Here is a 13,823-nt window from a genome sequence, read left to right on the forward strand (position 1 = left end):
GTCGGCAAGCGGCTGACGTAATTCTGTGTGCTGGCTGAGCACAGAGACCCGAAGAGGAGCCGAAGATGAGTGGAAGAATCTGAAGAGGACCAAAGGACTCGAGGCGCCTCTGGAGCATGAGAGACAGAAAAGGACCTACGGGGGACGTCAGAAAGGTGAATACAGGGGCTGGGCAGGCTGCATACTGCAGGGGCTGGGCAGGCTGCATGCTACAGGGGCTGGACAGGCTGCATGCTACAGGGGCTGGCAGACTATATACTGGGAGGCTGTGACCAATGCATTTCCCACCCTTGTCTTATACTCGAGTCAATAGGTTTTCCCAGTTTTTTGTGTTGAAATTAGAGGTCTCGGCTTATACTCGAGTATATATGGTACTATTAAAACATATGCAGATACAACGCGTAGGAACCATTCCTCAGGTTAGATGTCATGCATATATGTAACCTGAGGAAGGGTTAAGTACTACTTCAAAACCTATTGTATCTGAATATGTTTTAATAATAAATTCTAATTTTTAACTGATAAAATCCACCTGGATTTCCACGCTTGGAAGCACGGCACATTTTTCTTTATCTTCACCATATTCATGTTTATACTGGTTTTAAAAGTTCTTTGAGTGGTTACCAAACTTTTGGAAACAGCCTTTGGAAAGTTTATTAACCGTTTAAACATCTCAAATGAAGTAGCACTAAATGATTACCCGTCATGATGTTACAGAAGAAAGAAGACAGGCACGGAAGCCAGAAGAGGACCCGCACGGACAGCGGGGGAGCCGCGCTGCGCATCGGGGCCACTGGAGGGTGAGTATATAAGTTTTTTTTTTTTTTTAAGTGCATTGACTCGTGTATAAGCCGAGGGTACGTTTTTCTGCACATTTTTTGTGCTGAAAAACTCTGCTTATAAATCATGATGGTTTAAATATGTGAAGTAGGCTAAATTCAAATACAGGCAGTCCCCGGGTTACATACAAGATAGGGTCTGTAGGTTTGTTCTTAAGTTGAATTTGTATGCAAGTCGGAACTGTATATTTTATCTTTGTAATCCCAGCCAGAACTTTTTTGGTCTCTGTGACATTAGGATTTTAAAAATGTTGGGTTGTCATAAGAACCAGGATTAACAATAAAGCTTCATTATAGACACCTTTGATAACTGTTACAGCTATTTATTGTAGCCTAGGACTAAGGTACAATAAGTTACCAATATCCAGTGGTCTGTTTGTAACTAGGGGTCATATGTAAGTCGAGTGTTCTTAAGTAGGGGACCGCCTGTAACTTTTGTTATGTGGAACATTGAGTTAGATTATGTCACCCTGATCACATGACACAAAGTGGCCAGTTATGTAACAGAGCTCTAAGGTATGGTTACATTTGCGCAGTCTACCCCATGTATGTATCTGATCACATGACATCCCAGCAACCTCCATTTAGGATGGAGAGGAGAAGTTGTTCACAGAGGCATGATGTAATCATGCCATGATACTGCCAATTGATCAGATATATGCATATACAGTTTGCCAATATTAGGAGGCTAAAAGGACCTGTGATGACAGGGAAGTGTAGATGGGAGGGTCGGTCAAGCAGGACAAGCCTTCTCTGATGCCAGGGGTTATAAGATAAGTTTATTTATAGGGATGCGTCGGAAACAATTTTTAGCTTAAAAAAAAAAAAGGGGTGCCAATTAGTAAATCGGGCTCTATCGGAATCTGCCACTAGCTGCATTTGTGAAAATGTGGTGACAGGTTCCTTTTAAATAGTTGCAATTCAGAAAATGGATAGTTGCTTTAACATTACACGTTTCCCTTCTTATGTTCCCTTGCAGTGTCTATTCTGAGTGAATGAACCATCAGCTTGGCACTTCGTACTCTATCCTAAAATCACACTGCTGACACATGGAGGATTTCTCATTTCAAACCAAGTCACAAAGTGTTACTGTAATTTCACTCACATCTACAACCAATGACAACTGGCTGCTCAGTCTCATTACATGTTACTTGATGCTTGAAAACAGGGACATAACTAGATCATAGAAACTTAACAAGGCATCATCCAAATCCTATCTTCAGTGTTAGTGGAAATATCATAGTAGTGATGGAAATACCAGGAAATTGCTTAAATCTGGAATCTTATCATAGACAAATCTGAGGTGTAAATGGTGGTAATGTGGAGTTTAACAAGGCCAGAAGTTGAAGACTGACTAAACCAATTAGAAAATTTCTTGTGCTGTGTGAACATTTGATTTTGAAGTTTAAAGGGGTATTCTCAACTGGGCACTTACATTCAGTTTCATTAATCTGCCATATGTAAACATTTCTTCAATTAGATGTTATTAAAAAAAAAGTTCCTGTGTGAAGATAAATTCTCATAAATGTAGTCATAGGGTCCCTTAGAAACGAGATAGCTTCCTCGGATACGGCCATCTCTGATGGATTAAGTGCACAAAGAAACAAAAGGTCTTTGTATATAAAATGTCCGGGAGTTACTACATGTCGCACAGCCGTCCTGTGGTAATGATTGCTGAATCCTGGTGGTCTGGCAGGACTCTATAGCGCAAGTCTGGCCACCGCTGCCAGAGCGTGACGTGGCCGTATCCGAGGAAGCAATCTCGTTTCTAAGGAACAACATGCCTACATTTATGAGAAATTATCTTCACACAGGAACATTTTTTTAATTAACATCCAATTGAAGAAATGTTTACATATGACAGATGAATTTAATTAAATGTGAATGCCCAGATGGGAAAACCCCTTTAATTCTCCGAATGGAGCCTATTGCATTGAATTTAAAAAATGAACTGTTAATGGCTGCAGAAGCCCAGATCCAAAATATAATAATCTATATTCAGAAAAACTCTGTATGTGATGCATATTCCGTACAAATAAAAAATGTCCATAATACTGGACATGAAGCTTTATGTTATTTTGGCTTTAAAAGATTAATCTCCATCTACAATATCCCTTGGATTGAACTGGTGGCATCTACCAGTTCGGTGAACAAGTTCTCTTTAGCTGCCTGTGATGCCAAGTATCACAGAAGTCAGCTGATAACAAGATGAATTCATGTCAAACGATCGTTCTGCTCCATTAATCTCTATGGAGCTGACGGAGATCAGCGAGTGCAGCGCTTGACAATTTCTGTCAGCTCCATAGAGATTTATGGAGCGAAACAGTCATGGTTGGTCATCTGCTCCACTTGTCTGACAGATCGACAACCCCCTCGTTTTCGTGACCTGTGCGGTATCAGCACAGAGATGCCTACTGATCAGCAAATTAGGCCCTATCCCGCGCACAGACATGTGCATGCGCCTGTTCTCTGCTCCTCATTAGTGGCACACATGCTACATTCTTGTGTCTCCATGCCAGGGCCAATTGCTGTGCAGTGCGTACTGTGGACGTGCACCTACAGCTTAGCAGAAGAGAAGGGTGATGGGATTTGCAGTCTCCCGGGTATGGGACAGCCATCTTGGAGAACAGAAGCAGAGGAACTGAGAACAAAAGGTGAAAAGAAATAAAAAAAGATTACACTGAAACTTTAGGAATGAAGGAATGTGTAACTAAAATGTGAGGTCAAGAACTGGAGAATTAAAAAAATAATAATAATTTACATATAGTGACCGGATAACCCCTTTAAAAGGGAACCTGTCAGTAGGGACCTTACTGTCACTTAAGACAAGTTGCAAAAGCCCATTACAGCTGCAGTGTAAACATGTCTTTCTGCTTTCTCTAAGCATTTGCATTACAATATAATTGTGTGTTATAACTTATGTTGCACCCTGACAGAATCCTCTGTGTAGTCCAAGGGGTTGGGCTTTGGTTTGGATGCATTTCAAAAAATGTGACTTGTCTGTACTGCAGACTGCTCGGCTCTTGGCGCCCACCTTCATGCTCCTATACAGCTCCTCCCTCCTACTCCTTCACAGAGCTCACAGACTGGTAAGTAGGGGAGGGAGGAGCTGCACAGAAGCACAAAGATGGGGGCCAAGAGCTGAGCAGTCTGCAGTCATCTGACAGTCTGACAAGTCACATGTTTTTAAAGATGCATCCAAACCAAAGCCCAGCAATGTAAGTTATAGTAATCTAAGTTATAGCATACAATTATATTGTAATGCAAATGCTTACAGAAATATATTTGCAATGCAGGTCTGATGGGCTTTTGCTACCTGTCTTTACTTTAAAGGGAACCTGTCACCAGGGACCTTATTTTCACTAATCATATTGACTAGCGAACAGCTAGGCTTTATGATTATTTTCTCCTTTACCCCACCTCGACGCCAAGTGGGAGTGGAGGGGGGCACACCCAATGGTAAGCTAGAATGCTGCCCGCCTGCACATACACTATTGTCTGCAACCGTTGAAGCCAGGTGTAGAATCGTATGCCAATACATTGAGCTGCCAAATACATCAAGAAGCTGAAGCCAGAGGGATGGGGTTTCAACATATGCCAGCACTTTGTGATAGAAATACAAGTCTAACACTGGATGTATGCATCTAGACCAGGGGTCCCCAAACTTTTTATGAAGGGGGCCGTTCTCTGGTCTCTCAGACCGTTGGAGGGCCGGACTAAAGTTAACACTGCACATATCTTATTTTAATAATAATATTTAATAATATTTTAGTAATTTGCCCCCATAGTCAGTAATATGCTCCCCTCATTATTAATATGTCCCCTCGGTATAAACATGCCCCCTCATCATTAACATGCCCCACTCATTTAGGTCTCCCTTATAATAAACATTTCCCCCTCATGGTATAATGTCCTCTCATGCATGCCCCCCTCATGGTATAATGTCCCCTCATGCATGCCCCCCTCATGGTATAATGTCCCCTCATGCATGCCCCCCCCCCCCACATGGTATAATGCCCCCTTCTCCATGCCCCCCTCATGGTATAATGTCCCCTCATACATGTCCCACTCATGGTATAATGTCCCCTCATGGTATAATGTCCCCTCATGCATGTCCCCCTCATAGTATAATATCCCCTCATGCATGTCCCCCTCATAGTATAATATCCCCTCATGCATGTCCCACTCATGGTATAATATCCCCTCATGCATGTCCCCCTCATAGTATAATATCCCCTCATGCATGTCCCACTCATGGTATAATGCCCCCTCATGCATGTCCCACTCATGGTATAATGCCCCCTCATGCATGCCCCCCTCATGCTATAATGTCCCCTTCTCCATGCCCCCCTCATGGTATAATGTCCCCTCATGCATGTCCCACTCATGGTATAATGTCCCCTTCTCCATGCCCCCCTCATGGTATAATGTCCCCTTCTCCATGCCCCCCTCATGGTATAATGTCCCCTTCTCCATGCCCCCCTCATGGTATAATGTCCCCTTCTCCATGCCCCCCTCATGGTATAATGTCCCCTCATGCATGCCCCCCTCATGGTATAATGTCCTCTCATGAATGTCCCACTCATGGTATAATGTCCCCTTCTCCATGCCCCCCTCATGGTATAATGTCCCCTTCTCCATGCCCCCCTCATGGTATAATGTCCCCTTCTCCATGCCCCCCTCATGGTATAATGTCCCCTTCTCCATGCCCCCCTCATGGTATAATGTCCCCTTCTCCATGCCCCCCTCATGGTATAATGTCCCCTTCTCCATGCCCCCCTCATGGTATAATGTCCCCTCATGCATGCCCCCCTCATGGTATAATGTCTCCTCATCATAACCAGGGTCCCCACAATCCACTAAAATGGCCAGCAGTACTAATAAATCTCATACATACCTGGGTCCAGCGTGTTCCTTCAGCAGCCTCTTCTGCTCTCCCCGCATCCGACTGACCCATCAGCTCAGGAAGAGCAGGGAGAGAGGGCGACCTCTTGTGGCGGTGATTGACATTGCAGGAGCCAATGTCTCCTCACGCTGTCAATTGGGCCTCCTCACAGCACCCGGGTTCGCAGAGGCTAGGTAACAAATGACAGCAGCTCTGCTTGCTGCGGCGGGGGCCGGATAGAAAGGGTGCGCGGGCCGCATGTGGCCCACGGGCCGTAGTTTGAGGACCCCTGATCTAGACAGTATTTACCTGCGAACATAATGATTAGTACAGAAAATCATATCATGTTCAAAAACAGACTAGTTCTTTGCTGCACTTTTTTTTTCTTTTTTAATTACAAATAAAGAGAAACCTGAAATTTGCCCAACACCTTCACATGGTTTACTTTATTTTCTAACTCTTGAGTACATTTTTCTCAAAGTAATGGTATATTAAAATCATTTAATGAAGCAAAAACATTTAAAAACAATTGTAACCAATGCTTAAGCAACCCAACAAAAAAGGTTTCATTATTGTACATTTCCTGTCCCCAAAGAGGTTTGAAGTTTGACCTATAGTCTGACATTTTTGCTATACAGGGAATCATCTAAAAAGTACACTTTGGAATTACATTGGTTTTAAAGCTGCAGTTTTTTGTCAAGGTTTGATGCTTTTCCCAAGCATTAAATTCAAGGACAACACATGGGAACCTTACAGTAAAGATTGACTCGTAAGAGGCTTAATCGTCAGCTAGCACCCAGAGATGTCCTTAGTTTTATTTTTACGTTGAAAACGTGTATCTACAGGATCGAATCCCCGCTCATTGGACCCAAACAGAGCCCAGTTGGGAGTCTTTGCAATGTAGTCCAAAGCTGTGAAGGTCTCTGTGCCTCCACTCTTCTCATACTTGCGGATCAGTTCTTGAAATCTCTCATAGTCAATCCAGGTCCACCACTCATTATCAATCTTAAACTGGAGGAGAGAAGCAATATAGAAGAGAACATTAAACAGGGTTCACATGAGAAGACAAAGATTTGAAAAAAAAAAAAAAAAAATGGCTTTGATCGTATTACCATATAAAATATACTGTATATACTCTAGTATAACTTCAGTTTTTCAGCATAAAAATAGAGTCAATAAAAAAAATTAACACTGCACTCACCTTTCCAACCCCCCCCCCCCCCAAAGGTCCCCTTTGTACTTTGGGTGCTCCATCTCCTCTTCGGGTCCCTGCATGATGCCGGTTGGCGCACAATGACGTTGGCAAGCATTGGAAAGGTGACTACATTGTAAATTTTTTTTAAAAGGCTTGGCATACTTGGGGCAGGGGCTGGCAAGCTACATATTGAAAGGGGACGGCAGAGGCCGACTATATACTAGGGGAGCAATGAGCGGTAGGCTATATACTGGGGGGAAAGGGGCTGGCCTGCTATATACTGGGGGGAAGGGGACTGGTTAGTTTTATACTGGCTGGAGGCTGTGACCAATGTAGTTACCACCCTAAGCAATAGGTTTTCTCATTTTATTTGTGTTAAAATTAAGTACCTCGGCTTAGAAAAGCAAGTTATAATTAGCAGCACAAGATGTGCAGGGACAAGATGTTTGCGTTGCGAGCTGGTAATTAAGCGCTCCCTCGCCACCTCCCTCTCCCAATCATGGGAGAGGGAGGTGGCATGCATAATTAGAAGTCGATTGTCGGACATCTTGTTCCTGTGCTCCGTGCTGCTAATTATAACTTTCTTTTCTAGGTCATCCCAGCGTATTAAGATTAGTGACGGACAGCGCCGAAATTTAAGGGGTTATCGGGGTTTAAAAAGTTACTTGGGGTCTGGCTGGGCTATTTAAAAATAATAAAAGTGTACTTACCTCCTCCAGGGCTGCTGGTGTCCTGCACCGCGGCCCATCTAATCTGTGCCTCTGTTTGTTTACAGGGGCACAGAAGCCATGCACAAGGAGCTTCTGGCCGGCGAGGAGGCCAGTTCCTCCCATGCATTGCCAACCTCTCAGCATTTTAAGCCCTGGGAGATGGTGCCGGATGGGAGCTTCCGGCTTTCTTGTAAACAAACCGTCGCACAGATGAGACGGACCACGGCGCGGGACATAGTCAGCATCGGAGGTGGCAAATACACGTTTATTATTTTTAAATAGCCCGTCCCAGCCTGGCCCCAAATTATTCCTATTCTCCCCTTTAGGAGAAGAGGAGCGGGAGTGAGTATTAATAGTTGTTGTTGTTTTTTTTTTTTTTAATGTTCTTCAGGTGGTTGGTTTCCTTTAACATCTGATAACATATATTGGGAAGTTTCAGAGGAAAATGCCCCCACCACCTCTTATAAGCAAATGATATCCACCTCAGAATGGCATTATTTGCAACTATTTGCTTAGTATAGCCAAAAACTGCTCACAATCAGCTTCAGATTTACTGTTCTCTTCTGCAGGATATGACGATGCTTCCCTTACTTCAGTCTGTCTTCACTTAATATACACTATGTACTGCCTTAAAGCGCAAGTTTATAAAAGTTTTTTCTATAGCCGCAAACTAATATTTTTCCAGCAAATATTCGGCAGCAGTTTCTCTGCTATGATTCTGCCTCAGCCCTCTCCCATCAGCCTGGTATTCTGGGGAAACGGAGATGCAGTGTAAGGACTGAGGGGTAAGAGGGGGTAATGCTATGCACTGAGCTCATTCTGGTTTCTGCTCAGAGGAACAGAATTACAGGAAGCAGAAGCTCCATCTTACTTCGGGGTCTCCTTCATTCTTTGTACTCCTACCCCCACTGTGCTGGGAGGAGTAGAGAGTGATGGCATCTGTTGAATAGCCTGGCTAACAAATCCATCATAGCAGGCAGTGTGTATAGTAGTCATAAACCTGTATTAGATTATAGGTCTGTGTAACAGTGCAAGTATGTGGTAATCTGTGTGCTAGAACGGCTAGTGGTATAAAGTAGAGCTCAGGATTATGGGAAGTGAAAGAAGCTGCACTGGCCTTGGTGCTCTTGGTTAGTGCTCAACCATGGAGTGCCCCACATGTCAGGAAAATCTAAAGATGATTTTGTAATTAGGGCTGATAGATATATCAAGGTGGATCTCAGGCTAGGGAGAAAAAAACAGTTTTAGCACAGCAGGAGAGAGCCTTTGACAACAATTCCAACCACACCTATATCATGCTACTTTTCGCATGTTAACTTCGGAGTTACGCGCTTGTGGTGTGTTATTTTGGCCGCCTTCTACTACAGAGATATTCAATCTCTTAATCTATTGCTGAAACTTACAAGTGTTCAGACTGGCTCTATAAAATATTAACTGTGGCACAATTTACCTAAAATGCAGTATGCTTCCGCTAAAAAAGTCACATGAATTGAGCCTCTGACCTCTGTGAATAGGGATGAACTTAATCCTAAAAGAAATCATTACAGCATGCTACAGGACGAAAACATGGCTCACTGCAAAATATGTTTCTGCTTTAATGAGATAGGGAAATATGAATGGATGCATGCAAAAGGCGATTACTTTAGCGTTGTGTAAGAAATTCATTATGAGCATCTATTTAATATTTTCCAACATGCATACAGTATGTGTCTGCACATTTCAAAACAGTAGTTTAAAGAAACACACAGATATTGTCAAGTTAATTCTACTGTGAATTTTAACCTGCCGCTAAACAGCATTGTTCTACAGTGTAACATAGTAGAACATCTTTCTAGAACTAAAGTGATCCATACTGGGGTTACATCAATGATGAAGAAATAGAAATCACAAGTCTGCTGTGCCAGCAAGACCTGAGCAACAGGTCCGGTCCTTAAGGGGTTAAAGGTACTGCGTAGACTGTACAACTAATCTCTTAATAACATTATATTAGACTTGCATTTTTGCATAATGCTTGGGGGAATTTGTCCCTTCAAATCCAATGTTTATACAGAAGATTTTGTAATCCTTTTAGATATGCCAAATTATATGAAAAATAATAAGGATGAGGATGCTGATAAACTCACAAGAGGGCTATTGTGGCCGAGCGGATAATAGACAGGCTGCTTACTTTGCTACAACATAAAGAGCAAAGGCCTCTAATAAAGTACACTGCTACCGGATTCCAAATGTGAAGAAGGGCTGGCAAGATCTGGGCTCTTTCCATTAAGGCCATTGAGAGATGTATGCCAGCAATAATGGAACAGAATATCATCAGAAGAGTGGCTGTGACCTTCACTATGTGAAGGGGAAATTCCATTTCTCCATGCCAAATATTCACCCTTCATGCTCTGGCAGATTATCTAGAAAGCCAAAGTCTTGATTTTTCAGCTTCTTCCAATGATGCAGCACACATGCACTATGTATAGTGAGTTCATGCTAATATATAACCATATATGCATGCCATGGGGGGAATCACACTTATTTTCAGTTTAAAATATATCATGAACCTTACATTTTAGAAGAATCCATAAAAGTACAGGGATTGTTAAATGTCAATAATTTATTAAAAACTAATGTGAAATAATACTTTCCATCAGATTTGGATTGCTTGGGATTGTCTTCTTGAGGTAATACTGTTGCAACTGTGCCCACACAACCTTCTCTCATTTGTTAGGGTTGCCTCTGGGGTGGACATTTCATTAAAGGGAAGCCTCTGGGGTGGACATTTCATTAAAGGGAAGCCTCTGGGGTGGACATTTCATTAAAGGGAAGCCTCTGGGGTGGACATTTCATTAAAGGGAAGCCTCTGGGGTGGACATTTCATTAAAGGGAAGCCTCTGGGGTGGACATTTCATTAAAGGGAAGCATCTGGGGTGGACATTTCATTAAAGAGGGGCATCTGCTGTGAACATTTCATTAAAGAGGGGCATCTGCTGTGAACATTTCATTAAAGAGGGGCATCTGCTGTGAACATTTCATTAAAGAGGGGCATCTGCTGTGAACATTTCATTAAAGAGGGGCATCTGCTGTGAACATTTCATTAAAGAGGGGCATCTGCTGTGAACATTTCATTAAAGAGGGGCATCTGCTGTGAACATTTCATTAAAGAGGGGCATCTGCTGTGAACATTTCATTAAAGAGGGGCATCTGCTGTGAACATTTCATTAAAGAGGGGCATCTGCTGTGAACATTTCATTAAAGAGGGGCATCTGCTGTGAACTGGGGGTAGTTGACTGTGGACTCTCGGTGGCTGACTGCAGCGGACTATGGAATGGGGGCTATCAGTATACTCAGCGGGCATGTGTAATAGAGTAGGGGCCTGTCAAGAGTCCAGCTTGTCATGGATTAAAAATATTTTGGTAAAAAAAAAAAATAAATAAATAGTGTATTAAATATTTGGTATCAATGTGGGAATGGATGCCAGTGGGGGCCCACAAAAATCTTCCGGTTAGGGGCCCCAAAATTCCTAGTGGCCGCCCTGCCAGTACTCAATGTGGTGCAGTTTACAACAAATACAAGTTGCTCAATGCTAAAATGAAAGCCGTTGCAATGCTATAATACTCAGTCATCAGATTTACCCTATTACACTACTAGTACCCTCAGGGAGGGTATGAAATGAAAGGATTATTGCACTTCTGTAGCTAAAAAAAAAAAAAAATATCACAAGTTTTGGGCGATTTACAGAGCAACTAAAGTTTTTTTCTCACAAACCAAAAGCTCTTGGAATGTAGAACAACTTTGTCCATCATATTTGCTTAAGTAGCTCCTTCCGCTGCCTATTCTGACAAGACATGTGAATCAGTCTGATAAAGAAATCTACGTTCTCACAAGAAGGGTGGGGCTGCTGCTCCCTGCTCACAGAGGAGGATGTTGTGTGAGAGAGCTTTCTGTGTATGTAGCAGAGCAGAGTGTGTACAGAGCTGTGTACAGATATCTCCTACACAGAATAGTGAGGTGCAAGATATCTCCTGTTCCCTATGAGTTCCTCCATCCCAGTCTGCAATTCTAAAAGAAAAACTGTCTCTCTCTTCACCTCATGGTGCAGTCTCCTTCCTCCACCTTCCCTGCACTATAATCTCTGTGCAGGGAAGCTATTAACTCTTAGTGCTTACACAGCACATGCCATACACTTCATGTAACTGGTTTACTTGTAATAACGAAGAAATCCTATGTCCCCAGCTTTTCCATGTGATGGAAGCTGCCAGGCTAATCATCTTATACATCCTGTATGTACACTGTGCAGTGTTCAGTGGATTTATTCAGTTATTCAGTTGGAATTTAAATGAATTTAATGTTAAATTACTTTGAGTGAAAACACAAGGCATCATGGGATCTGTGGGCAGATTGAATTCGACTTAGATTCAGGGTAGATACAAGAGGAAGGTAGTTGCTGACAAAAATCTTTCTCAGCATTGGTAAACACTTTCAGAACAGAAGTTGCAAGAACTTTGAAAAGAAAAAGGGCAAGCAGCACAATATGGGCAACTTTCTGTTTGTTTTTAAAGGGGGAATGAGAATTTGGTAAAACCATTAGAACAATATGAAATACGAAGCTCTCACATAAAGTTATAAGTACTATAAAGCCCAAGATAGAGTCCTCTGAAAGAATGCTTCTGGTTTTCTACAGCTCATTTGCATATGACTTTGGATGTTTTATTTTATTGGTAAACGATTGAAGCTTTCCCTCTTTTATGAGAAATGTCAAAGGATATTTAACACCCCACCTGACTGGTATACTAGTAGTGTAACTAAAAACTGGACAGCAGACATGATCGTGCACTGTACAGATGTTTGGTTTAGAATCTGGTCAGGTCCACCTTCCATAGTTTGTTTTATAATAAGAGGGACCTTTCTCGGTAATTAAAAAATTATGAACTATATTGTTCTTCAGAGAGCATGCACAGTAAGCATAGGCCTTTCCCACTAAGTGCTGTTCTGATCAACTTTAATTACCTGAATATATAAGACGACATTATAAAAAGAAAGCCATATTAAAATGACAGAACCTACAAATCCCAAGCACCAGCAGAGAATGATTCAACCTTTTGTAGCTCACTGCACCCCAGCTTTATTTCTAACAGAAAAAATTGGATTCTGTGGATGTTAAAAAGTTTAGCAATGGATAGAGCATAGTATTCTTAGACACTATGGAAGGGAGAAATTGATTATACAAATTTACATATAATGTGTGAAGATATATAGATTTATTTTAAATCCTTTGTATAAAAGAATGCCAAGAGCTCCAACCGTGAACAAAACACTAACTAAATTCAAATACAGCAGAGAGTTTAGCAACAGCTTAAGCCGAGCCCCCACAAGTCTGACAGGCAGAATTTTTTCTACTAAAACTTTACCAATGGTCAAATTATAGGCCTTGGAAAAGTTTGTAATTGTAGGAGATGGCCCTGGTCTCATGTCCATCTTTCAGCGGTCATTACAAGATGGAGCTTGAGTGCTCATCCTGGCTGTGGGCAGCACTTTCTAATGTAGGACACAGAACTTTTATAAGAATAATAATGTATGGCAGTATATTCATGTGCTCAGTCATCTTCCTTGTCACTCATTCTATTTGATGGAGAATGGAGACTGTGAAATCTGATGACAAAGCAATCGTTCTGTAAACTGTCATTTCTGAGAATGATACTGATCAAAGTAAAATTCTTAAAGACTATAGTAACTTGCAATACTGTGCGCTATGGCTTTTGCTGCTCTGTTATTATTTCTAGGTTTTTATTTTGCATTCCGTTCCATAAAAGAGAAAACGATTTGTTCCTTATCAGCTTTATGGTAATACAAGAAACGACAGCAGAATAGATTCTATATGCTGCTCCCCACTGGGTACTGGAAGATTCACTTAAATGATATTACAGCCGTCAGTCATTGCAAAGTTGCCTTAAATTCATTCAAAAGCTGTGAACAAATGAGGTCGCTCGTGTTTGGACACCAAGGACAAACACAAAACCTTGCAAAATGCACAAAAGGCAAAGGGAAACTGCGCCTAATTTTCATGTTCATGGGATAAGATGTGCAGAAGGAGTACAGAATCAAGAATTCCCAGATACCAGTTCACAGTGACAGAAGGCTTTATTGGATTGAGAGTTTGGTGGTTTTGAATTTTGTCATGTTCCGCAATTTACTCATGAAAAGTGGCAAGG

General features: G+C 41.9%; 1 protein-coding gene across 1 annotated transcript in view; it reads right to left on the reverse strand.

Annotated features, from left to right (window-relative positions):
* Positions 1 to 6,142: 6,142 nt before the first annotated feature.
* The window catches only part of LOC140118364 (S-adenosyl-L-methionine-dependent tRNA 4-demethylwyosine synthase TYW1-like), a 117,003-nt gene continuing 109,322 nt past the window's right edge, over positions 6,143 to 13,823 (reverse strand). Inside the window, exon 16 of the mRNA XM_072136201.1 lies at positions 6,143 to 6,735. Coding sequence (XP_071992302.1) covers positions 6,514 to 6,735 — 222 coding nt within the window. The 3' untranslated portion in view covers positions 6,143 to 6,513. The remainder of the gene's footprint in view (positions 6,736 to 13,823) is intronic.

Source organism: Engystomops pustulosus, chromosome 2 (genome assembly GCF_040894005.1).
Source record: "Engystomops pustulosus chromosome 2, aEngPut4.maternal, whole genome shotgun sequence".
Classification (NCBI taxonomy): domain Eukaryota; kingdom Metazoa; phylum Chordata; class Amphibia; order Anura; family Leptodactylidae; genus Engystomops; species Engystomops pustulosus.